Source organism: Suncus etruscus, chromosome 13, assembly GCF_024139225.1.
Source record: "Suncus etruscus isolate mSunEtr1 chromosome 13, mSunEtr1.pri.cur, whole genome shotgun sequence".
Lineage (NCBI taxonomy): Eukaryota > Metazoa > Chordata > Mammalia > Eulipotyphla > Soricidae > Suncus > Suncus etruscus.
This window is the reverse complement of record NC_064860.1, coordinates 36314958-36342320: the sequence shown is the minus strand read 5'-3', so window position 1 is coordinate 36342320 and position 27363 is coordinate 36314958. Positions and strand designations below refer to the sequence as shown.

General features: G+C 36.8%; 1 protein-coding gene and 1 non-coding gene across 3 annotated transcripts in view; both read right to left on the bottom strand.

Moving 5' to 3' along the window:
- Positions 1–229: 229 nt before the first annotated feature.
- Positions 230–336, bottom strand: LOC126026661 (U6 spliceosomal RNA). Its single transcript, XR_007501884.1, has one exon. It is a non-coding gene; the product is annotated as a U6 spliceosomal RNA (small nuclear RNA).
- Positions 337–25335: 24999 nt separating this feature from the next.
- Positions 25336–27363, bottom strand: part of LSAMP (limbic system associated membrane protein) — a 697625-nt gene continuing 695597 nt past the window's right edge. For both annotated transcript variants that reach the window (XM_049785794.1, XM_049785793.1), the window contains one exon: positions 25336–25634. In XM_049785794.1, coding sequence (XP_049641751.1) covers positions 25537–25634 — 98 coding nt within the window. In that variant the 3' untranslated portion in view covers positions 25336–25536. The remainder of the gene's footprint in view (positions 25635–27363) is intronic.

Below are 27363 nucleotides of genomic sequence, written 5' to 3'. Positions count from 1 at the left end.
TATACATCCTTTTGTATCAGTCAAATTAAATGCTAGTTCAGTTTCTGTATATCAGAATTGTTAGGTAAATTTACTTTTATTATTTTTGAATTTGGAGAAGCCTGATCTCTTGATATAAGAATCACTAGGGTTCTGAATAAGCCTAAGAAAGTTTCTTTTCTTTTTCTTTTTCTTTTTTTTTTCAGAGGAAGGTCTGTGTTTATTCACATACTCCTAGTACAGTAAAGATAAAAATATAGAATGCTTCACGTATTTGTGTGTCATCCTTGCGCAGAGGTCATGCTAATCTTCTCTGTATCATTCCAATTTTAGTATATGTGCTGCCAAAGCGAACACAAGATTTCTTTTCTTGATCAGACCTATACATATATAGGGCCTATCTCATGGCAAAGACTTCTGCTGGTGACTGACTCCCTCTCCTTTGCTATCAAGTGGGAAATGGACCTTTAACATGTTCCTGGTGTCCTAACTCTCCAACATCCTAGTGTTCAGCTATTTCATTAGGATACTTTTAGGAAGCTACATCTATTGGCTTAGCCATCTATTCTTTCCCAGAACCCCAATGTTACATTTCTCACAGATTAACTAGTCTCTTAAATTGAAATCCTTGGAGACTCCTCTTTTCTGATGGCTTTTATTCATTTCCATAAACCACAAGGACAGTAGGAGTCTTAAGTTCAGATGCCTCTCCAAGGCCATGTAGATGAAAGATCTGAGTGAAGATATTAGGGACAGATAAGGAATGATCTCCCTCAATCAAGTATATCAAATAATATGTAAAGAAACAACAAATTCTCTGAGCAGCAGAATGGAGAACTCTTTTATAGGAAGCCTATCACAATTGTAGGGGAGATGGAGGGAGAGTAGTGGGGTGACATGGGACATGGTACAGGAAAGTAGACACTATATGTGTTAGAAAGTTATTTTTTTCATAGAGAAACTTCCATTCCATTATTAATCTATACTGTAAATCACAGTGTCTAAAATTTAAAAAAATATAGGGAGAAATGAGTTGGCAAGCTTGTCACACTTAACTGTCCTCAGTACACATCAAAAATCCCCCTTTAGATTCAGTGTCTCCAGATCTTCTTTTGTTCAGAGAAAGTGTAAATTTAGACAGTTACATGAACATTTCCTTATAAAAAAGTTTATTATTGTAAAATTCTGGAGACTGTCTTCTGTTTACACAGGTAGTAAAATATCCAGGCATCTTTTAAAAAGTAAAGAAATAAAGAAATAGGGGACCGTAACCTAGATACTTTTGGGAAGAGAAAAACACACACACAAAAGTCTTTCACTCACTAGACACCAAAGAACTAATCTGTCAATCAACACTACTTTGACATATTGGTATTCGTTATAATATACTACCGATTAGGTATAAACAATATGTGTCCTGGCCAATGGCAGTCAGTATCATCATTATTGTTATTACTTCTCTCCACCCTATTCTAGAAGATATTGGGGTGGAATTCTGGAGATACATCAGGAACCAGGGAGGCCTGTCCTTCCCAGCATGTGTCCAGGGGACCTGAACTGTGACAAATACATTCTCAGAGCAGCAGTTTCATCCAGAAGGCTGCACGTTGGCAGGTGGCTTTACTGCCACCTGCCGCCGAGCTGGTCACACTGTCGTTGTTCACAGCGGAATCTGCCAGGGTGGACAACCCTGCTGCTGGGTTCAAATCAATCTTCTCCCCATACCCCTCCACTCACACACAAACACACACACACACAACTCCAGGCTGGCTCCATCTCTGCTGTCTCCTTTTGGGGGAGCCAAACCGCCTTTTACAGTCCTGACCTGGTAGCAAAGAAGATCAGTGGAAATCTCTCTCTCTCTCTCTCTCTCTCTCTCTCTCTCTCTCTCTCTCTCTCTCTCTCTCTCTCTTTCTCTCCTCTCTCTGTCTCTCTCTCCTCTCTCTGTCTCTCCTCTCTCTGTCTCTCTCTGACTCCTCTCTCTCTCCTCTCTCTCTCTGTCTCTCTCTCCTCTCTCCTCTCTCTGTCTCTCTCTGACTCCTCTTTCTCCCCTCTCTCTTTCCTCCTCTCCCCCTCTTTCTCCTCTCTCACTCTTTCCTCTCTGTCTCTTTCTGTCTCTCTCTCTGTCTCTGCCTCTCTGTCTCTGTCTGTCTGTCTGTCTCTGTCTTTCTCTGTCTCTGTCTCTCTGTTTCTGCCTCTCTGTCTGTCTCTCTGTCTCCCCCCCCACACACACACATCCGGCTGGCTCCATCTCTGCTGTCTCCTTTTGAGGGAGCAAAACTGTCTTTTTCAGAACTGACCTAGTGGCAAAGAAGGTCACTAAAACACACACACACACACACACACACACACACACACACACACACACACACACACACACACACACACACACTCCTGGCTGGCCCATTTCTACTGTCTTCATTTCTGCAAAAGATACAACTGTTGCATCTCTCTCCTCTCTCTCCTCTCTCTCTCTCTCTGTGTCTGTCTGTGTGTCTGTCTGTGTGTCTCTCTCATCTGGCTCCATCTCTGCTGTCTCCTTTTGCATCTCTCTTCTCTCTGTTTGTCTTTCTCTGTCTCTGTCTCTCTGTCTCCGTCTCTGTCTTTCTCTCGTCTGGCTCCATCTCTGCTGTCTCCTTTTGGGGAGCAAAACCGCCTTTTACAGTCCTGACATAGTGGCAAAGAAGATCACTGGAACACACACACACACACACACACACACACACACACACACACACACACACACACACACACACACACACACACACACACACACACACACACAGTCTCCATTTCTGCAAAAGATGCAACTGTTGCAGCCTGCAACGACATACCACCCGCCAGCCAGCCAGCCCGCCCGCCCCCCTCGCCAATCACTTGCTTATTAGCTGAGCCCACCCGCGCCCACCGGCGGCCGAAGTGACGCGGCTGTCAGCTGCCATGCGGGAAGAGCGACCCCCGGCGCCCGCCTGCCAGCCAGCCAGCCAGCCAGCCAGCCAGCCAGCCAGCCAGCCAGCCAGCCAGCCAGCCAGCGAGCGGCCCTGCCCCCTGGTGGCGAGTCCTAGAATCGCAACAGCAACCTCACCACCGATGCCCTTCTAGTGTTTTCTTTTTTTTTTCTTTCCAAAGGAGCATGTTTTCATCTGTAGTCAACTGCTGGGGATAGGCTATGTGGTTCCCAGATTAATTATTCATGAATAAGGAGTGTGTGTGTGTGTGTGTGTGTGTGTGTGTGTGTGTGTGTGTGTGTGTGTGTTGTCCTCGCTTTTGTAATACATACAGAGGGTAGGGGGAGGAGGGAGGGATAGAAAGCCACTGGGAAGAACGACTGTAAAAGCATGTTTGTGACAGGATAATGGAGTAGCAAGAAAAGGATGGGGGGAGAATGAAGGAAATTAAGAAGCAAGAGTGGCGAAGTGACAGTGATGAGGGAGTAGAGTGACAGTCAAGGATGCAGAAAGAATGCAAGGAGCAACAGTTTGATGAAAAATAGGAGGGGACTTATGCATGAAAGAGAGGGAGGAGGATTTGACATCCCTGAGAGTTAAGTTTCATTTTGGTGAAGTGAACCTTGTGAATATTTCAATATGCCTCACCCCTATTTTACATCCCATTCTGTTTGGCAGCTGTTGGAAATGAGTTTCCATTTCCTGTCTTGTTTTAATATTCTCATGTCTCCCACATCACTAAGATCATTAGAGGCAGAAACAATTATGCCATACATTCCTGTGTTTGACAGAATCTTGGGTGCACACTGGATTATTAACAATTCCCTTGCCCAGCCGCCACAAGCCACATCTGCTTTTGTTATCTGATCCAAGGCTTATGCTCTCTCTGCTCTCTCTCCACTGACCTCTATGAGCTAGCTTGTCCTTTGGGAAATAGACCAGTAGCTGCTCAGAATCCAAATGTAGAGAGACAAGCACTCACACAAAGGCTTTTGCCATTCACTCATCCACAAACAAACAAAAAGCCCAACAGCAGCAAATAACCCCAGAAATGGGCTCTTTCAATTGCATCTGTAACTCCTGACCTGATCCTTTCATTTTCTCCAGAAGAACAAAGGAAGGAGATAGATTTTGCAAGGTCTGTGCTAGCTATAGCTGGGTACAAATAGTGAAAGGTTGACAGGATTCCACATCATAGTTTCAGTTTCTATTTTGCTAATGTCACCTCAAGGTGTTTCAAATTTGGGGAAGACGGAATCAAATTTAGAAGCCAGGACAGGATGTTAGAAACTATTTTGACAAAATAAATTAGCTTCAACATGTTGTTCCTTGGAAAAGTTTTGGTCACTGCTATTTACTTTGCCAGCAGAGGGGTGGTTGTCTGGCTGGCTGATTGAATGTGAATGGAGGAGATGGGCATATGGGGTTTGGCCATTTGTGTTGACACATTTGGGACATCTTGAAAATATTCAAAGAAGGACGTTTACATAGAAACTATTTGTCATTGTGGTAAATAATCGGGGTATAGAAAAGCATATAGAAGAGAAAAATGCATTGGGCCTTCAAGAAAAAACTTATCTAGGCGACTGGAGTGAGATTACTGTTTCAAGTGCTTGCTTTGCATGCAACCAACCTGGATCAAAATTCTGGCACCCTTCGAGTAAAACTAAGAGTGATCCCTGAGTGCAAAGCTAGGAGAAAGCCTTGAGCACTGCTGCATGTAGCTCCCAAAACGAAAACAAAACAAACAGCAAACAAAAACACCTTTTTATAGTAGGGTTCTTGTTAAATGGAAATGTTATTTCCTCTCTTAGTACATTGTGCAATTCAAAAGTGATATTATTTGTGGACATTCTTTGTTGTTGTTGTTGTTGTTTTTGGGCCACATCTGGTGACACTTTGCTCCTGGCTCTGAGGATTGAGCCCAGGTCAGTCCTGGGTCAACCACATGCAAGGCAAATGCCCTACCACTGTGCTTTCTCTTCGGCTCCCCTGGACATGCTTTATAAATTATGAACATGCTCCCAGACCCAAAGCAAAATGATACTGTAAGGAACTTACATAGAGTGTAAAACATTCCCTATACAATGGTATTTAATATGATCTAATAGCACCACTCCTAGATAACTAAAGAATATGAAGACATTATTTTGAAAGAATCTCAGCGTTTGTTTAGAGCAGCCTTGTTTACAATCTTCCAAACATCCAGCACATCTAAATGACAGGATACACAAGCTGCGGAATGTGTACTCATTGAAATACTACTCTGCCATTAAAAAAATGGAACTGCTCTTTGTGATAATATAGATGGAACTTGAGCTGTTAATGCTAAGTGAAATAAGTGAGAAATTAAACAAAACAATCAAGTGTGTGTAATTTGCTAGTACAAACAGGCTGGCAATAAACAACATAACTAATTCTAAATTATGAAAACTAAGGTGGTTGCCCAGGGGAAGGGATTGGGTAGGAAGATTAGCAAAAATGTCTTTATAGTGGTGGTGATGCTGGGACTTTGTCATGGAAATAACAACAGCAGCACACATAAAAATATGATGGTAACAACCAGAAATGTCAAAATATTGTGAACAAATATTAAATCAATGAAAAATTAAAACTAAAAAAAAAGGACCCAAGTTATAGCACAAGGGGATTAGACACAAGCCTTACATGTTACAGACCTCAGTTAAGTTCCTGAACCAGGAGATTCCCTGAACACTGCAGCTTCTGGAAACACCTGAGTATCAACACAGTGGCCCTAAGTAATCTCTGCCATCACAAGGCCTGAGCAGAAACAAATACTCTGTCTCTGCATTGAATTTCCACCCAGATGACTGAGAATTGCCTAGAAAGACCTGAGCACTATTTGGAAAATGCACTGAAATAAAATCTGACAAATAATTAAAATAGATGCAACTTTAAGCCATTAAATATTGCTCAGTTTTCTGCTTAACATTCAATTCTTATAGTTCATATTTTTTATTTCCTTACTTCACTCCCTTTTGTATACCTTTATCTTTGAATCTATACAATGTTTTTTTTTTTTTAACAAATCCTTATCAGCTTTTCAACTAAAAACTCAAGGACACCACACTTTAACTGAGTTATGTTGGAGCTGTGACAAGATTATTCTATAGTAGTCATCAATAAGGACAATTCAGTTCTATTCAATATCTGTCACAAATATAAGATTTACATATTTATCTGTCATCTCACAGTATTACTCTAGACAAATATTTAATTTTTCTTAAATCCTACAAAAGCACATGTATTTTTATTTCTACCCTCACCTACAGATGTACCATTTTGTAGAAACAGTGATTTGGAAGAATTTTTGATTACTATGTTAACTATTATTAAAATAAAAATGCTTAGCAAAATTATACATGAAGTAATAAATTCACTTTTTGTATTCAATTAATAAGACTGACATAACAAAATACCTCAGACTGGATAATTTATGAGGTTTTTGGGTTTTTTTTTTTTGGGGGGGGTCACACCTGGCAGCTCTCAGGGATTACTCCTGGCTCTATGCTCAGAAATCGCTCCTGGCAGGCTCAGGGGACCATATGGGATGCTGGGATTCGAACACTGACCATCTCCATGAAAGGTAAATGCCTTACCTCCATGCTCTCTGGCCCAAGACTGGATTTCTTTTTAGATATTTATTTTCTCTTTTTTTATTATTTAAATTTTTAACTGAGATTCGGTGGTTATAACGCTATTAATAATGGTCTCTCTTGGGCTGAAGTGATAGCACAGCAGAATGGGTGCTTCTCTTGAACATGGCCAACAAGGTTTGATACTAGCATCCCATATCATCTCTGTGATCACCAGGAGTGATCTCAGAGTACAGACCAGTAGAAAACCTTGAGCAAAGCCAGGTGTTCCCCCACATCCAAAATAATAATAATAATAATAATAATAATAATAATAATAATAAATAGTTTCTCATTCTCATATTTCTTGTGCCATACCCATTACCAGTGTAATAACACTCCCTTAAAATTAAGAAGTAAAATAAAATATTTTAGGGCTGGAGTGATAGTACAGTGGGTAGGGTATTTGCTTGCACTTGGCCCACCCAGTTTGATCCCTTGTATCCCATATGCCTATTAGGAGTGATTCCTGAGCATAGAGCCAGGAGTAATATCTAAGTACTGACAGGTGAGGCCAAACTAACAAAAAACGACAAATAAATAAAATATTTTAAACTCAATAAAATAAAAAGAGAGGCTAGAGAGATAGTACAGCATATAGGGAGCTTGCATTGCACGTGGCCAACCTGGATTCTAGCCCCAGAATTACAGATGGTCCTCTGCCAGGAGTCATTTCTGAGTACAGAGACAGGAGTAACCCCTGAGCACCACTGGGTAAATCTCCTAAAGAAAAAGTACCAATAAATTAAAAATAAAATAATTACATGATATAATAAGAGAAAAATGTATTTTACTTATATCCCTGAATAGTAAAATTTAAAGATCAAGATGCTGGCATAGTCAGTATTTCTTGAGGTTCTTCTCTGGTTTATAGGTGTAGACCTTCTCACTACATCCTTGCATGGTCCTTTCTTACATGCACATCCCTGTGATCTCTTTCCTTTTTATAATGACAGTCTGATTGGAATAAAGTTCCACCTTATCACATAGTTTAATTGGTGGTTGAAAAGACACATCGTTATACAGTTGCGTTCTAAGGTACTGAGGTAGAAGAGTTAGATTATTGACCATAAATTTTGATACAATGAAATTCAGCTATGATTTCCCCTAAGCAGTTTTAAGTAAACTACTGAAATTTTCATGTAACAGAGAGTCCCCTTCCAGTTTCTATTGGAGAAAGAGTTCTGTAGTAGAAATTACTAATATTATAGCAAAATTCAGAGACTGAGTGCTGAGGTTCAATTTTTTTAGTAGCTCTTTGATGTGCCAGACAGTTAATTTCCTGAGACTCAAAGTTTCCTTATCTCTGAAATATAGATTGTTTTCCACCTTTAATATTACTATTTTGTCCTCTAAGATAACCATACTATGAAGCTATGTGAAATAGTATGTACTACTTCAATACAGAGCATTTTTAGAATCTTAGGACCAATAATATTTGGTGGAAGGTCAAATATCTAATTTTGGGTTTTAATCTGCTTACTTCTTGGACTGTGGCTTCACATTAAAATGTTAGCTTCTTTCTGCATTAAAATGGATCTAAAAAGGACAGAAGAGTTAGGGAATTACAGAAGAGAGAGTGAGAGAGAGGAGAGAGGAGAGATGGAGAGAGGAGAGAAGGAGATATAGAGAGCAAGAGAAGAGAGAGGGAGAAAAAAGAAAGGGGAGAGAGGTAGAGAGATGAGAGAAGGAGAGAGGGAGAGAGACAAGAGAAGGAGGGAGAAAGAAGAGAGGGAGAGAGGCAGGGAGGGAGAAAGAGAATAGAGGGGGAGAGGGAGGGAGACCGAGAGGGAGAGAGAGAGCGAGAAAGAGAAGAAAGGGAGAGAAGTCGAGAGAGAAGAGAGAAGGAGAGAGACTAAAGAAGAGAGGGAAAGAGAGGGAGGAGAGAGAATGGCCCTACCTTTCAAGGGGCCAGATTGACTTAAAGAATTTACTCAGGAGTATGGAGGCATCAAGTAAAGCTTTGAGTCTTTCCACTTCTCACCCTCATTAGACTTATTAGACTATTTGGTCCATGCCTCAAACACCTTAATAAATTTGTCTCTTCTTTTGAAATTCCTTTAAGCTACAGGTATTTATCAAGATACTACCCTGAGTATACATTCTTTCTGGTTTCTATAGAGTCCTCAAAGAGCTCTCTATAAAGGTAGCACTACATGCAATCCACATGTTTAATTCATCTCTTCAGGAAGCAGTGAAGTCATTGCCTCTTTTCTCTTCCGCAGATGTTATAAGGAGTGGGGAGGGGATGATGTTGTAGAAGATAGGGTGTTTTTCCTTTAGTAATCAAATCAAGATGATTTTATTTTTTTTTGCTACAGCCCCCATTCATTGTGTATGTTTTTGCATTTCATTTTTTTAAAATTCAAGCTAGTTTACTATTATATCATAATGTTATGTTGTCAGTTTGCTTTCACATAAAAAACATGGATACTTGAGACTCAGTAGATGATATTTCATGGGGTAGACTTCTCTTACAGTGTTCATTACACTACTGCTTAATATTCTAGACATGAAAATGATGATTGTTCTAAGAATGCTCCATGCACAATATAACCCCTGGAAGATTTTATTTTGCAAAGTTTACTCTCACCAATGATCATTTGCCTAAAGGAAACCTCTCCCCTTGTTGTGCCAGCCTCATATTTTTTAAGTGCTCTGACCCATTCCATAAGGGTCAGTTCTTCCTCTACAACCTACAAATCAATCTCCAACATCAGTCTTTGTGGATGTGTGTAGTATGTATGTGGTAGACACCTCTATGTCTCTCTAATCTGTATTGTACAAATGTTGTATATAGTTGTTATATATACTGTGTTGTATACAGTTCCTGTTATATATAACCTCTTCTCTTCCCCCTCCTCTGCCTACACCTTACAAATCCACATCTATCCTCACATCCCTAATTCATTATCTCTCCCAATTTAATTTTCTTTACCACCTGTTATTAACTCCTCAGAAACTGGAACCTCCCCCTTGCCCCAGCAAGTTGCCATCTGGCTCCCAAAGTGAAAGGATAGCCTTACAGATCACCTGATCTTGGCCCTGGAAGAAGCTACCACCACTGCTCCTGTTGACTCAACCTATAAGCCCCCTTTCTCCCTCCTCCCCTCACTGTGGACTGTTGCTTGCTACCAGATTTGGCTTCAGTGAGACCCTCAGCTCAGGCACTACCTGATACCTGACTTCTGTGAACCATTTCTCAGATGCACAAGACCACAGCACGGGATGAAACTGTGTTCTGGATTTTTATTCTCGCCCCCAGACAGTGTCAAAGGACTTACAGAGAATATCTATATTTCCTTTGTATATTTCTGTAGATGTATTTCCTTAATAGTTATAAATCTTTGTGTATTTTTTCATATAAAGAGTTAGCTTTCCCCATCCCTTTTTTGGATGTGCTTAGTAGGAAATTCTAGTAGATAAGTCTCTCTTGGGATCTGAGTTCAGGTTAGAACCAGGTTATAGAGATTGTTTAGCTTGTTATTTTTACTCCCATATGCACCAGTAGTATCATGTGACATTGTTCCTTTTTGTATAGGCACATTAAAATGGGAAAACATATTTAAGAAGAAATTCTTATCTAATAGAAGTAGGAACTCATAAATTGTATAGTGCAGAGATGGCTTTCACCCTATACATTTGTCATCATGACTCAACTTAAGCCTCAATAATTGGACATCAACCATCCAACCCTGAATCTTAGATCCCATCCTTGTAACCAGGATGGTTTTCTGCACCAGCATGAGGAATCAAAATTTCACGGGAGGAGGTTCTAATGCTGCCTTGTACCAGCTTGCTCCAAGGTAGGTTCATATGAGAACTTTAAGATCAGGAAACAGCAACATCTTGCTTTAAGAGGTTTCCCTATCTCACCACCTAATGGTGAAATGAAATCAGAAGATGCTCTGTGCCACTTGGATTCAGCATAGGATCTATGCAAAAATCAAGATCTCTACAGAAGCTTGACTGTGACAATCATGATTGAGATCTTTTCCTGGGACCATGAAGATCGTGGAGTTGGAAAATTAGCATGCCCGGAGCCTGTAGTCAGTTTTATGATAGTATGCTCATGGGTAGAGACACCCTGTTATTTTAGGTCAAGGGTATTTCCTTTCTAATTTCCCCAATGTTTGCTGTGCCTATGCAAAACCTTTAATCTCTCTTTTTTAAAATTTTATCTGTATCTTCTAGATAGGGGCTGCCACCTTTTTCATAGGACCTTGGGACCTACTTTATTTTACCTCATAGTTCTGCTTCCTTCCATAAATTGAGAAAAGAAAAAAAAAAAGTGGATGGGGCCCAGGGGCCAACTGGTCTCAAGTACATTGGTGGGGGAAAAAAAGGTCAGAAATAAATACCCAAGCCAAAATCAACGACAATAGAATCAAGAGACTCAAAGCTATAACAGTCTAAACTTAAAATGTACCTGCTACACTGCTAGGACAGAGGGCTCAAGGTGTAGATAGGTGAGGCATGCTTGGAGCTTTGGTGGAGGGAAGTCAAATCTGGTGGTGGGAATGGCCTTAATTCACTGTCACTGTAAGCCTGAAATACAACTATGAAGGATTTGCAATTAACAATGGTCTCAATTAAAAAAAAAAGAAAAGGGATCCCTGAAATAACCCTAAGGCATAAAGATGACATCTCTTTGAGATGCAAATACTGATCTCTTTGGGGATGGAGAAACTGAGGCACTACCCAGGGAAAGGCAGTCTCATAAAGGAGAAGATTTTAGAGAAAGTAAAGGGAATGATAAAAAACATGAATAGATGATCAAGAATATAGGCCTATTTCTCTTGATAATGCCCTGGCAACATTCTATTTCTTTTTTGTTCTTTCTTATGTGGTAATGCTTAAGGTTTACCTGGTAGGTGCGGGGGTGCCAGAAACAAATGAGGGTCAGCCACATGCAAGGCAATTTCCCTGCCCACTCTACTATGCTCTGCCCTTTGGCAACAGCATTTTATGTCTAGCTCTTCCTTGCCCTCTGTCTTACCTTTAAACCCATTACTGAATAAACTATAGAAGAAAGATTTCTTCCATACTCTGGAATCGTGCTTAGGGGATTTCTTCTTATAAAAAGGGAAATTTTCTACCTTTTACCCTTTCTTTCTATTGTCTTACAAATTTTTTCTGAATTATAAAATTAATAATCAAACATAAATATTTAGGGACTAAGATATAAACTACCACACATAATTTATATGATGATTTAAAAATATGCGTAAGAGGTTAAATTGTCTTTTTAATGGTCAGGATTCTGTTATGAACTACTTTTTGCCCTCATTTCTGCCTCTGTAATCTCCAAATATAGTTTAGCTCCACACTTGATATAGGTTCTCATGATTCTTGTTGTAACCTTTTGTGCTAAAAATGACAGCAAACATTGTGCAGTAGGTTCTCACCTTGTTTCTTTTCCCAAATGAGGTTTCAATGGTTAAGAAGCTGTATTTTCATGAAGATGCAAAAATAATATAGTACTTTCATTTTGGTCCTACTATTTTATCTCCATTAGAACAATCCCTGGCATGAATATACACATTTTTATTTTTTCTTTCAATATGCTACAACAATTTCATTTCACTTAATACGCTTTAAAAAAAAACCTGAAGCTTAAGTAAGCCAGTAGAAATGAATGTGAAAAAAAAATTTGAGAGCCAGGGAAGTGGTTTAGAAGCAAAGCATATACCTTCCATGCATAAAACTTCCGTTTGAGTACGGGTATTAAAAAACAAATAAACCTAACAAAGCAAAAACAAAAAAAAAAAAAGAAAAGAAAAAAAGAAAGAAAACAGAACCCATGTTCACTTTCAGTGATATCCCTGCATCAAGTACAGGCCCAACAAATAATGAAGAATTCCAAATACTTGGGTAAAGAAGGGATAAATAACAGGATGTTAATATAAAGTAGAGAATTAAGTTTAAAATTGAGAAGACTTTGATAAAAAAAAGCAGATGAATATCAGTGTGTGTGTTGTATGTGTTTGTGATCTTCTAAAGTTATGTGACAAAGTACAAAATACTACATCAGAAATAAATGGTTTAAAATAAGAATACAGAAAAAATTAGAATACTGAATATAGAAAAGTGTTTCCAAAACTTCCTGTTTCTTTCATATTTTATGATTACTCCCACCTTTTAGTGTTCCCATTTCTACTCACATTGATCTATAGGCATATGCATTCCCTTGATAAATGGACATATTATGAAAGGGCCATTTAAGATACCTTATTTTCATCATAAAAATTCTGATTTATAAATCTTTGTTAAATGCCTATTTGCCCAGTCAAACAAACTCCAGAGGACAAAAGCTTACCCTCAGGGAGCCAAATGAATAATTGAACATGGTGTCTGGCCCATACTAATCACTTCATTAATGTTTGTGAATGACCAAATAAATGGATGAATGAATATCACAGTAATTGGTATCAGTGTATTCACAACTCTCCACAGTCCTCTACCATTCCCATTAAATAACCTGTTAAGTACTAAGAAATAGCCTTTTATTTGCAGCTGCCACACCCTTTTGGTGAGCCTCCCCAATGAGTTGCTTTTTTTTTTATTTTTGCCAACTTGTCAAACTACAGATGTCATCATTAGATTTCTTTTCTTCTCTTCATCACTGCATCACACATGCCAATCTCAAATTAGTTCTTTTGTTACTTAGGTGATATATTTTAGTGCATATTATTTCGGAAAGGATAATGTCTTTAGCAAATGTTACATGTACAGAAGGTTTTAAGTAGGACTAAATGCAGTAATTAATGTTGATGACTCTGCTCTTAGTATGTAATATTCTTGTGCTGTAATCATGCATCACAAACGTGAAGCCTCAGTTTGTTCAACAGATGCAGAGCTTAATGGCTGCATTTTCTTTCCATCACTGAGTTAGCTTTAGTTAAATGTACCATTAAAAACAGTCCTTTAATATATTAATGAAATCAGTGACTGTAGCCATCAGAGTTTTTTGCTACAATTTCTGCTTTATTCTTACTATTTTGTTTAAGAAGTATAGTAAGGTGATGAGTTACTTACTTAATTATTTAGGGTGCTTTGACAAAAAAAAAACCAAAAACAATTTAGTTAATTCTAAATAAAAGCTGGTGTATGTAGGCATGAGAAACAATCAATATGGCATGACTTGTGTCCACTACAGCTGAGATGGCAAGTCTGTATTGTTAACACTAATAAAACTCGAAACATAATTTTCTTTTGTTTTTATTCACAGTTCCTTTTCAACATTAATTTAGGATGTGAAAACAGATTTAGGTCATTGTTTTCATTAGTATCCTTACTAATAAATATTCAAATATTCTATCTTTCTAATGTCCTTCCTCTATTATATTATCACATATTAGGATTAAAGAACAAACAAGGCAGAACACCAACATGAATGGTTTGGGTAAGGTGTTTATCTTGCACAAAGCAAACTCAGGTTTAATCTCTAACATCCTAGATGGTCCTTTGAGCAATCCCATGAATAATTTCTGAGAACTGAGCTGATAGCAACTCCTAAACATCATGAGATGTGGCCACAATACAAAACAATACAAAAATGTTAATAAATGAGTATGTTCTGTGGATAGATCCAGTGGTAGGAGAGCTCTGAAAATGCTGTCCACCATTTTTAATTGACTACCTGGGAGATTTTGATGATTCACACTGGAGCTTCTTGAGGATATAACTATACCATTGATCTTAATCTGACCAAATCACTTCTCCATTCCTGAGTTTGATAATGCTACTTCTGATGTTTGTCCACTTGGAGGAATATCTTTTCAGGCATTAGACCCATTGATAGAAGTTCTTTACGAAATAAGTCTTTATCTCTAGGCAGAATTATGAAGAAGATGATACAGAGTAAAAATAGCATGACCTGTCAAAATTTTACACTAGCTTATAGGATTATTATGCAAACATATTTACATATTTATTTTAAAAACATTTTATTTTTTTCACCCCCTATATATTTATTTAAAAAGCATTTTATTTATAATGATCAGTCAACCAACACTTTCAGAGTAAAACAGGTTATACTTATATGATGTAATGTTAGTTTAAGTAAGAGGCCATGATAAGGTTAAGTTTATAAAATTTGGGTAAATTACATGATATTTCTCAGACTGAATTTCCTCAGACACAAATTAACAAAGTCTAGCATAGATAACTCTTAGTTTTCTTGGTTATAAATAGTTTTGACTGATTCAAGTTTACCTGTAGCCAGTCTAAGAATGAGAGAAGAAAAATATAGGAAGGAAAGTAGAGAGAGGGTCTTGTTTTATTCCCAGACATGACTTAGAAATTTTTAAAAATTACTTTATTTAAGCATCGTGGTTATAAAATTGTGCATGTTTCCTGTCAACAATATTTCCAGTATCCCACCCTCCCACCCCCATACCTGCACCTGGGCAGACATTTTATTTCTTTCTTTCTCTTCTTCTCTTTCTCCCTCTTTCTTTCCCCCCTTATTAACACTCTTGTTTGCACTACTGTTAATGAAGGGGTACCATGCATATCACTTTATTCCCTTTGAGTACCCCATTTTTGTCCAGAGATATCAGTTTCAACGATCATTAATGTAAACCCTTCTCTACCCTAACTGAACTAGGGGCTCTTTATTGCAAGCTTCCAACTGTAGACTGGATCTCCTGGACTAGAGATGAGTCTCTATTGTCTCTGGATATTACTACTATGCTTAGAAAACAATTCCACATATATATTTGTTGTATAAACTGAACACAACTGATTGTATTTTGAAAAATATTTGCTAAACCTTTAGTTTCTCATCATGTTATGTCTGAAATGATTACTAGGGCAAAACAGTGCATAGTCCTCTGTTTAAGAGCAGAAAATCACATACCTAGCTCCTTTTCAGTTCTCATACTATTTTGACATACTTTTAAATGTTGGGATAAAAGGGAATAGAAAATGTCAGTATACTATAATGAATTTCTTTTGAGACACCAATGGCAGCAAAACCTCAAGATAGTATTAATTTTTTAACTCTGAAGCTTTTGTGGTTTAACAGGAATAAAATCTCAGACTAGGTATTGCTATTTGAAATGCTAAGTATTATTATGTTTTGTTTTCAAGATTTTTATTTGGACTCTAGATAAATTTGACCTTGCTTTCTTTGAAGTCACCTCTAAATCCTTATTTCTTCATAGTGTAGAAAAATTTAATTTATAGTATGTCCTCCTAGATCATACGTGATACTTTATAAAATGGAGATGACTCATTATGGACTCAGGTATCTTATGCTGATGAGATGCTTGAGAATAAAGTTAGCCAACTTAGAAGACAAGCTGTACATGATTAGAGTATTGACACTAAATACTGTACTCAATATTAGCCTGATTTCATGAAGTAGTAGGCCTGGACTGAATACAAATGACTTATCATTCATACATATGAAAACCCAGTGGAAATTCTTAACACCAATGTTTGGATAAGTATTCTTGGTTAGCAACACAGCATTGTTCTACAACAAAGTTCTGGGAAAATATTGTGTTCTTATTCCACAAGGAGAAGACAACAAAAAATTTAAATTTGGGACTCTCAAACTATTCTCTATGCATTTCTCCCTTTGGACCTGATTTCGTTTTATCCCTTTGCTATGGTATAACTCTATAACCTTGTAGAACTCTATTGATTATTCTGAAAATTATCAAATCTGATCATAGTGAGAAACCTAGAATTTGTAGTGAACTGGTCAAAATTGAGAGTGAGCAGCTCAGAACTTTGGCTGATGTCTTAAACAAGAACAAATTTGCTTTAGAATTGTGGTAAACTCAAAAAGGAATGGGAAGAAAATTTTAAGAATTTTACCTAAGATTAACATTTGAGGAGATCAGACTTTAAAGCTATGTCTTTGCAACAAAACAGATCATGTGTATGGATTTGGGATAAGTCCATTTGTGTTGACTAAATTTGAAGACTGTGTATTCCTTATGTTTTCCCAACACCAATAATCCTGAATTAAAATCACTCACTTATTTTTTCTAATCTAATTTGGCTCCCTAAGAGTCAAACTTTAGACTTCTCAACTACTTCTGATGTTTAATTAACTCATGGTACCTGGTTAAATTGTGGTTAGCTTATTAGTTAATATTATTTATTTTCCTTTTTTTGGGATGCCACACCCTGGTGGTGCTCAGGGGATTCCTCCTGGCTCTGTGCTAAAAAAAAAATCATTCCTGGCAGGTTCGGGGCACCCTATGGGATGCCAGGGATTGAACCTGGGTCAGCCACTTGCAAGGCAAATGCCCAACATGCTCTGCTATTGCTCCATCCCCCCTTTTTAATCTTCTTCCTGTTTTGTCCAGTGTTATGGGACTTATGCAGAGATATTTCAGAAAAAAAAATGTGATCTTAATATGTCTCAGCAAGAATTCAAAGCAAGTAGCCTTTCTCTAGGGAGAATAATAAGCTACTGTAGAGGAAAATTTGGCTTCTTCTATTGTTCTGAAGTAGGCATTGATTACAATACAATCTTAAAAACAAATCCTATTATAGAGATTTAGAAAACTATTTAGAATATTTAAAGAATGTATTTCTTTCTTTTTTTTTTTTTTCGTTTGTTTGTTTTTTGGATCTAGATGTGTTCAATTCTTACTCATGAATCTGCACAGGGATCATTTCTAACCGTGCTCAGGGAACCATATTGGGTGCAGGGGATCAAAACAGAGTCATCTTCATGAAAATAAGCACCTGAGATCATTTTTAGCAGTGCTCAGGAACCATTTTGGGTGCAGGGGATCAAACCTGGTTCATCTTCATGCAAAGCAAGCACTTTACCCACTGTACTAGCCCTTCATCCTGTGAAAGGTTATATTTCTTAAAGGTTTTTTTTGGGGGGGGTTCTTAAATTTCTCAGGTCTCAAAATCCAACTATCAAGATATCTTCCTGATTTATCTGTAGTTTTGCAATGGTATTTTGTGGTAATTTCTTGGAATGAATTAAGAATAATTTTCTTTCCTTCCATGAAGAGTTTTATTGTAAATGCCACACTCCTTTTAATGATATTGATGGACTGTCTTCAAATAGTTCTTCAGTAACACATCCACCTTGACATTATAAAATTTCAATTATCTTTGACTTTCTTTCCAATCTTATTCTTGAGAACTACCAAGAAACAGTGAAGTCAACCACAAGAAAAGTGATTCAAGTCAATGAAGACACATCTCCTTTTCACGTTTATTCATTTTGTTTTAAGATCACAGAAGAGCAGAGCATCCATACGTGTAAAGATAAACATAAAAGAGAAACGGAATTTAAATACATTTTAAAAGGAAAGGAAAAAGCTTTTTTTAAATTTTATTTTTAACACACACTGCGCTTTTTATTTTCCTTCACAGAGCTAGTATCCAAGGAAAAAATTCCACCCAATAAACAAATATTAAAAAAACATTGAACAACAAATAAAACAAATAAAAAATGGTCATGTGTTTGTATCATCAAGGAAAGTTCAGTTTATGTCTACAGGGCTGAGAAAGGAATATATTTATATATTTATATATATTTATATGTATATAACACTGTTAATAAGGAGAATTCTAACCAAGAGCAGGATGTATATATCCTCCTGTAGAGCAGTGAGAAGGAAGGGGTGAAGTAAAGCACATGAACTGTTTTCCTGTGCTTCTACCCCATGTAATTTTCTTTTTTCAACCTTCCCCTCCACTCCCAGTAAATAGTTAGGGAGCAGATCATGGCTAGAATTCACCAGGAAGCAACATTTATATGCTCTGACGAAGAGCAAAGACTTGGGGAAGAGGATTCAAAAGAGGGTCCAGGTAGCTTAGAGTTACTGCTCTGTATCATGACGCAAGTAGTTTTGCATGTTTTCTTCATTTGCAAGAAGCAGAATTTTACTCAGTGCCTGACTTTATATACCAAGGGCTTGTGCAGGGAAGAATGTAGCTGTCAGAGTAAATCCAGGAGCACCACTCAAAAAGAGGCACCTCTGAAAGGATGGTAGACATAAGGGGTTGTTCTGCAAGCTGGTTACCTCCCCTTACAGAGAATTTTATAAGTATTGAAATACATTGAATATCCTTATCTACATAAAGTAGTACTAATGTTTAGAATTTATGAATAATCCCTGCTCTTTGGTGGATGCAGGCTTACAATTTTTCTGTTCTCATTGATAGTGCCTGGAAAATCTACTTTAGACAGATGCTAAATTGAGCTCAAGCATAGTATGTGTCTTTATCTTGAGAGATAGAGGAAGGCTTAATCTCTTCAGATTATGACTTAAAATAGTAATTCTTCATCAAGTCCTGAGAAACCAACCTTGCTGTTTTGCTTTTTCTCAGAAAACTTAGCCTTCCCATTTGATTTGGCTTTACAACAATTTGCACCGTTTCCAACTCTGCATCCTTCTATAAATATTAGTGCTAGTACTTTTAGAAAACAGGCCTGTTTATTTTTCTTTTCTCACTGTCCACTTGCTTGATTTCATAGCCTGTCAGTCTAGTTTAAGGAAACAAACACCACCAGGAATTCCTTCCAAAACAAAATCTATTATGTTGTCTATTTCACATAGAATGACCTTTTGAACTTTCTACGGATATTTTTACTATATCAGCACAACAATATTTCCAAGGCTATATATTTTCTGCCATGACATAGTGGCCCAGGATGCGATTCAAGGATGTTTCCTCTCAGATGGGCAACTCCTAAATTGTTACATGCCTAATCTAGCTATTTTCCTTCCTATGAAAGGTTACAAGAGTATGTAGCTCATCACTTAGAATTTATGTTGAAACCAGGGAACAATTCCAACCATTTCAATGTCCTTACAAGTAATCTGAAATGGGTTATACTTTTATTTGCATTGTTAAGAAGTTTTAATTAGAAAAAAGCATAATAGATCTAGTCAAGGCAACCTGTACTCTAGAAATGTTTGACTTTTGACTTTTGAAAATGATGGGTTGATAGTTGTGAAGAAAGAAGATATAATAGAGATCAACCCAAGAGGAAAAACAGCTGCTGGGAGTAATTAACTGAACACAACTCTACATAAGTATTAAATTTTTATTCAAAATAGAAGTTCAGAGTTGACAAGATTTTGGACTTGTCATCAAAATTCCTCACTATCGGGTGAGAATTCCAAGACATAGAAAGTTGGAGTGATGCCTAAGGTCACACAGCTTGTTTTGGGCAAGATGATAAGTTAAAATTCAATTTTCCTGACTCACATTCTAGTAGACTTTCCACTTTAATTTAAAGTTATAATATTTCTTGATTAGGAAAGTGTAATTTAGATATGTTGTTAATTTGTTGTTAATTGCTTCTATAAAGATCCTTACAAAAATTCATGTGATCATTTTAGTCATTTCTTTGATGACTCCTTACATGCAATTGTTCAAAGTATCTATGTCATTTCTGTGAAACAGAAGACACTTCAAAAGACTCTAAGATAAACTGTCTGAGAAATAATTTATTAAAAATAGTTCTGTGCTTTATTTGCAAGATTTAATATAGTTATGAAGAAATACAGGTCTAGAAGGTTCAAAGAAATTATTTTCGTGGGAGACTTAGCAGGATATAGCATAGCTTTTATATCTCATAATGCCTTGGCATCAAAAAGACAAAGGAGACCTCCCAATGTCTGTATTGAATTTAAAATAAATAAGGTATATTATTTTTTTTTATCAGTGAATGAGTAAGAAATGAGTTGACTTCTGTGGAGCTGTGTAAGAAATGCTAAGTAAGAAGATGCTAAGTAAGAAGAAATAAAGAGATACAGGAAAAAGTCAATGCAAGAAACACGTGACCCTTTTAAATATATCTATCCCTCTCTCTTTATTGTTCTGGTTTTGAGGTCAGGTGAGCCAACTGTGGAAAAGCTGAAGAATTGCCACTTAAGTCTTCAAAGAGCAAAGACTAGGGAAGGATAAGAACCTTTGACAGTTCCTGAGAGCCTGAGGCTACCTTACATCAGGGTAATTAGTCAAACTATCCCATTTTGACTTGTGAGATGCTTTATTTTAAAATCTATTTTAATTTTAGTTTTTAAATGGCTCAGATTTAACTAAACTTAGGCCCTGCATAAAAATGAAGTTTACATAGTTTATATTATGTACATAAACTAGTGATTTACATTGATTTACACATGATTGGTGCCTAATTTATTAATCAGCATTCAGTATGTAAATGCGCTGAAAGGAAATCAAGATTTTAAAATAAGTTTTCCATAATATTCATAAACATTTGCGCTGTTGTAAATGTTAAGCCTAAACCTAACATTCACACCAGCTTCTTTGCCAAGAGGAAAGTAATGTATATTGCTGGGTGAAAACAAATTCTTGCATTTCAGTTGGTCACATTTGACAACATAGCTAAATACAAATGAGAATAGTTCATTTCTCTTCTGCTAGTATGCACATAAATTGCATTTAGTAAAATGTTCAGAGATATTATGCCAACCATGATGAGAAATTTACATCTACTAGAGGAAGTGCAGTCTTTAAATGCTTAAGAAATGACTTCCTAAACTTGGTTTTATATCTTAATTCAAGGTTTCGTCTCACCTTTTTTGTGGTATATTATTTAATATTTTTCTTCAAAGTATTAGTAACTTCTATTAGGTCATATATAGCTCTGCATTGATAGGTCTAGTAAAAACAGTTAGTTGAGAACCAAAACTAAATACAGGCTGAAACATTACAGAGATGATGAGAAAAATAAGACATGGTTAATTCCATACAGCATAACTCATAAGAAAATTTGGTTTAAACAAATAAACACAAAGTGGAAAAAGTGGGGCTCTACATCTTTCTAATTGAAATATAGCTTTTTATTTTCCTCTAAGCAAATTCATTTCTCTTCTTTAATTTTAAAGCATTATTCTAGATTTGTCCTATAATACATAAAATATTGTAATTATAGCATCTGCAAGGTTACGATTAAAAAAATACATACGCATATATATTACTTCTCCACAAATAATTCAAGACTGAAAAAGGATCAAAATTAAATTTTGGGAGATAAAGCAGTAGAACAGTGAGTTCACAATTAAGTTGGGATGGAAACTGTGACTGGAAACAGTGACTCTGATAATAGGAAGCTAATAATAAGGAAGGAAGTAATAACTCAGAACAACTTCATGCTGAGGAGTTTAGTTTGTGTGTAAAGGAGGTAAGTCCATTTGTGGAGGAGAAACTAAGTTTTGTTTCAGTCCTCCAAGAACATGAAAATCACGAGTACTTTTACAAGGTCTCTATGAATAGCCCCAGTTGTCTAAATATGAAGTAAAAAAAAATACCCATGACTATAGTAGTCTGTTTGACTTGGAAAGAGAAGGCAAAGATTATTGGAACAATTCTTTTCATAGAAAACACATTGAATTTTCCCTTAAACTTGGTGCTCTTAGGAGAGAGGGATTTTTACATCTCGAAACTAAGAATGTCTTTCCCCAAAAGAAAAACTATTGATGAACAATTGCACAAATGGAATAATTCTGTAGTTTTAAAATCTAGGATTATTTTTATTCTTCAGGAAGTATCCTTGGTCAAGATCATTTTTGCTTTATTAAATAAAGATTGTGTCTAAGGACTCTATTTTGTGAATTGACATTTTCTTTGCATGCAAAATATATCAAATATATCAGTTACTCAGATTAATGTATTTCATTCTTCTCTCTCTGTTGTTTCCAACAGTTGATTCATTTTAGCACAAGGTTACAAGCTTTGGTTTCCAATGGGCAAGATAATTGAAGGGACCTATAGAATTAGAATGAGCTAAATTCAAGAAGTCCCAGTTGATACAAACTTTTAGTATCAGACCAGAAGCTTCTACCTTGTTCCTACCTTGACCTTTCTCCAAGCTATATTATCCTCCATTCTTCACATTGTTTAGAATTATTTTTTAAACTTACAGGATTTCTGGGACTAGTTTGTCCTGAAGCAGAAATCAGAACAATTTTTTTTAAAAATTTCCAGTACCTGACACAAATACCACGATATTCAGTAATGTTTAATGATGTTTAATATATGGTTCATTATATTAATGCTCAGAGAACAAATGATGCTAGTATAACAATTGCATTCCTTTCCATAGATAATATTATTCCACAAAACCAAGATCTTGTCCTTTTAATAGCTTGTAGGCAATAAGAAAACTGTGTGTATGAAGCCTGTGGCATGCAGTAGAGGTCCATTTCTGAAGCTGATACTAAAGTGAATTGATATCTAATTATTTTCTGCTTACACATCTTTAAATTGGCATGCACGATTTTAGAGCTGCCATTTAAGGAAGTGGAAATCATCAAGAATAATAAACCTTTAATCCTGTACCAAGGAGATCAAACTTTTAGAAAAATTCTTGATTATTAATAGACAATGCTGCTTGGGAATAGTTTGTTATTACTTTCCAATATTGTAGAAGTGCCTTGCTTGAATAGTAACTTCTGTCTTTGCCTAAATCTGTTACAAAAACTCTTAACTATTTCTACTCCTCAAGTTTAATTTGTTCTTCTGTTTTATGCCTGAACTGCAACATCATAAAAGACTGATGGTTCATAAACCACTACAAAATATAGCCAAGAAGAGATTCACACCACAGCTTCTGAACAAGATCATCATTTTCCAAGGGTAGTTCTTATTAGAAAGAGCCTTCAAAATTTATTTTTGGAATTTAACTTTGTCCATTTTTTCTCTTTCTCTTCTCTTCTTTCCCTTATTTATCCCCTCTTAATTGGATTTTCTGGGTTTTTTTTTTTTTTTTTTTTTTTTTGCCTTTTTTCTTTGTGGGTTTTGGGTCACACCCGGCAGTGCTCAGGGGATATTCCTGGCTCCATGTTCAGAAATTGCTCCTGGCAGGCACAGGGGACCATATGGGACGTCGAGATTCAAACTGATGACCTTCTGCATGAAAGGCAAACGCCTTACCTCCATGCTATCTCTCCAGCCCCTTATTTGGATTTTTAAGTGACCTCAATAATATTTCTCCATCTTTAAAAAAAATCCAGTCAAAATGAAAACAATGGTTGGTTTTATTAAAAAGATAACTTTGTTCTCTCAGGAAAGCCTTTGCTACAATGTCTTTCTGGTACTGTGGTGATCCAAAGTTTCTGTTAAACATACAAGTTCTGCCAGAATTGCCAAGTTTTTCAGTGATTTTAGCTAAAATAATTGGGCAAAATTTAGAGTTATGGTCAGTATCACATTTATAGATGTGATATCTATATATCTACACCATATCATCCACCCAATATTTTTCAGGGAACTAGAAGCCAAAAGTGAACAGGGAAGTAAATTTCATTTGTTCCTAGTAGCCTTGGTTCTTGGCCTTGGATCATGATGAGCTATTATGATAAAGATGCTGCAAATGCCATCAGAAGAACAGAAGATAGATTATGTGGGTCAGCAAATTAGTTTAAATTAAAGAATTAACAATCTGCAAAGGAGCACAAGAATTCCTTTCTGTGATGGTCAATGATCAGTGGTATTAGAACGCTGACAGTATCTCTGTAAATACTAGTAGGTGGTTGGACAGTTGTTTATTTTTTCTACCTTGCTCACTGTTACTGTATTTTATCTGAAGTCGGAAACAATCTCTGCTCAAGGGAATCCATAGGGAAAAATGCAGTGTTATTTGAAGATTAGGGAGGGGCAAAATTGGGCTGCTTAGGATCTCCATGTGGCTCATCATCCTTTCATGGGGAGTTAGCCCAGGGAGATGGAGATTTTCTTGCTTCTGGGGATTTACCTAACACATGCGACTGATTTCTGCAGCAGAGCAGGATGAAACCTACAAAAAGTCAGGAAATATATGAATCCCTCGTGAAACTAGAGTGAAATCAGAAACCTTCTCTCCTTGGTCGCCTCATCTCCGTCACGGATTCATTCTTCTATTTGCTCACCCCATCAATAGTAGGCACTTTCATTTACAGTGATATTCTGAGTGACTCTTGACTGGGTTCTGATGACTGGACTAGGAGGAATATGAGGTTCTCCCTTAGAAAGGGCACTGCTTGGTTTGAATACACACTGATGTCATGTGACAGCCATGAACGGGGGAGGCACTCTGCTCCCTGTTTCCATCCCCACCATCTCCCCCAGCAACTGGTCACAGCCGCATCTCACAATTACAATGCGGGACAGTATCTACAGCACAATGAATCTATGTACACATGGACCATTCCCTTGGCATGCTTTAGAAATTGACATACACGCTCACACACATGTACACCCACGTGAGAGCGAGAGACTTGAGCACACACAGTGGAGAAAATTAAAATGGCACTTTCTAGCATTTGCGGCATGACTAGTGCTTAGTGGGGTGGTGAGGGTGGTGAGAAGCGGGATGGCAAGGACAGAGAGAAAAGGGATTTATCTGGGATGGAGGTGCTGAAGATAGAAGACACTGGAGGTGGAAATATGGTCTTCAAAATTGAAATGAAATGGATGCAGAAAAGCCAGATAAAGGTTCCACACAGAACTCCTGTGTGGATTTCATTCACAATCTGAAATAGCTAAAGTCAGCTCCAGTGAAAAACAATAGAAAGATAATGGGAATATAAACATCAAAGGCAAGGCCTTATTTTTCTTTCTTCACAGATGAAAAAAAATGAAGGAAAGGTAAAGTGTGTGTATGGGGGAGAGGGGTTAAGACCCAACCATTACTTTTTCAAGTGTCTTATTTGTACAACGTTTGGATATCTTTAACACAATGTGGTCTTTGCACAGCATTCATTTGCTTACATATACACAGAGCCTGGTAAAAGTTTTCCCACCCCCAATTATATTCACAATTTTTTATTGATCGACTTAGAAATGGTTTGAAATTTTGTATTATCTTCTTTTTTTCTCATTTACCCCCTTCATTTATGAACACACAAAGTTGTGAAATAAGCAGTCTCCCTCCATCTCGCTCTCTTTCTCTGTATTTGTGTGACGCATTTGTGTGTTTATTTAAAATTATTTTAAATTTTTTAATTCTATTAACATTTGCTGAGAAGGCAGAGCAGAGAAGCTGCCAGCAGCCACAGTGGTACGGCCAGACTGATGGATCCATTTATTCCTCTCACCGACCCAGGTCCTGCAGTGCAAAGAGAGAGAAAAAAAAAGAGTTACACTTGGCCCACTTCTCCATCACAGATGATTGCAGATGATATCAAAAGCCAGATTCTGCTAGTGCTTCCAAATCAGCCCAAGAAAGGCTCACAATCTCCTTGAGTTATGATTATCTTAAGGAGCATAGTTGTTTGAAACACTTCTAAATACAAAATGCTTTCTCTGGAGAAATTGCTAAGCTGGCTCACACTAATGTAACTGATGGAGCAGCAGGCTGCTCTTCACCCAACCTCCACCTGCTTTCTCTGCTTTCCACAGCATTGTGATGCCAGCATTCATTAAGATTCCATGCATTGGTAAGGGTCCTTCAGCAGCCAGACATGGTCTCCTCCAGATGATTCATCACAGCATCTCCATCAATAAAACATGGCACCAATCTGTGACTCTCATTTCTCCAGAGGGAAACAGTCATTATTTATTTGTTAATGGGACGTAGGGATTGTTTCAAAATAACATTTACAGCTGGGTGGCACCTTAGCTGTAAGATAGAAAATAAGTCAGCAAATGATAGAATCCCAAGAGGGAGCAAAAAGGATCATCTGGTCCAGAGCTTTCACTTGATTTGAGTCGAGTCACTAAAACAAACTCCAGGCAGGTTAAGAGATAGGATGAAACTAGAGGCAGAATTGAATTTTCCTCAACCCCAAAGTGACAAGATTTTGTGTGCACTGACCCTAGTTTTCTTATTGTGGAAAAGATTTGAGGACATGGGAGTATGGAGGAGGGGTGGGGGGAGAGAGAGACACACAGAGAGAGAGAGAGAGACAGAGAGAGAGACAGAGAGAGAGAGACAGAGAGAATGGAATAGAAAGATATCACATTTGGTAAATGATATTTAGGTATTTGAAATACATTTTTAAGCCATATGGGTTGTATACTGGCAGAAGAAGAAATGCGTTGACAGAAATTGTAAGTGACTGAAGGATTTGCCTCTTTATCTGTTTTTAAATTTTCATATAGACCACTAATAAATGAAAACTATCATTTCTCAAAGAAAAATCTTAAATTTATATTGCATGCTTAGGCAATAACATTCTAAGAGATGTGGGCATTGGTGGAAGGTGTGGTTTCAGAACATATGCATAAAACAGTATTGTAATTCATGGGTGCCTAATATTTAAAAATAAAAAAAAATAATTTTTGTTTAAAAAATAAACAAAAATGTAAAGAAAATATAAAAATAAAATATATATAAATATAAATATAAAATATAAAGCTATGACTTGCATCATGGTCATTTTGAAGTTTTTAAAAGGAATTTTATATAAATCAATGTAAGTGAATGAATATGTAAGTGTGAGGATGTGTACATATATGTGCATTTATGATGGTTTGCAAGTACGATGGTAGCATCCTTCATTTTGAGAATGTTTCCAAATTGTCAACAAACATATATGCTCAGCAGTCGAATAACATGAAAAATGCTAATTTCAAAAAATGTTCTAATCTGATTTATGTAAGTAATGGTAGTAGCAATGCATATAACTAAATTAACAATTATACAGCATTAAATAAAAGCTACTGGTTATATATACTTCATTAACTATACTTGTTTCTATGGCACATATAATAAAGGAATGACAAATATCACCAAATATTTGGTAATGATATTTAGGTATTTGAAATACATTTTTAAGCCACACCCAGTGGTGCTCAGGCTTGGTGTAAGCCAGGGTACCATATGGGGCCCAAGG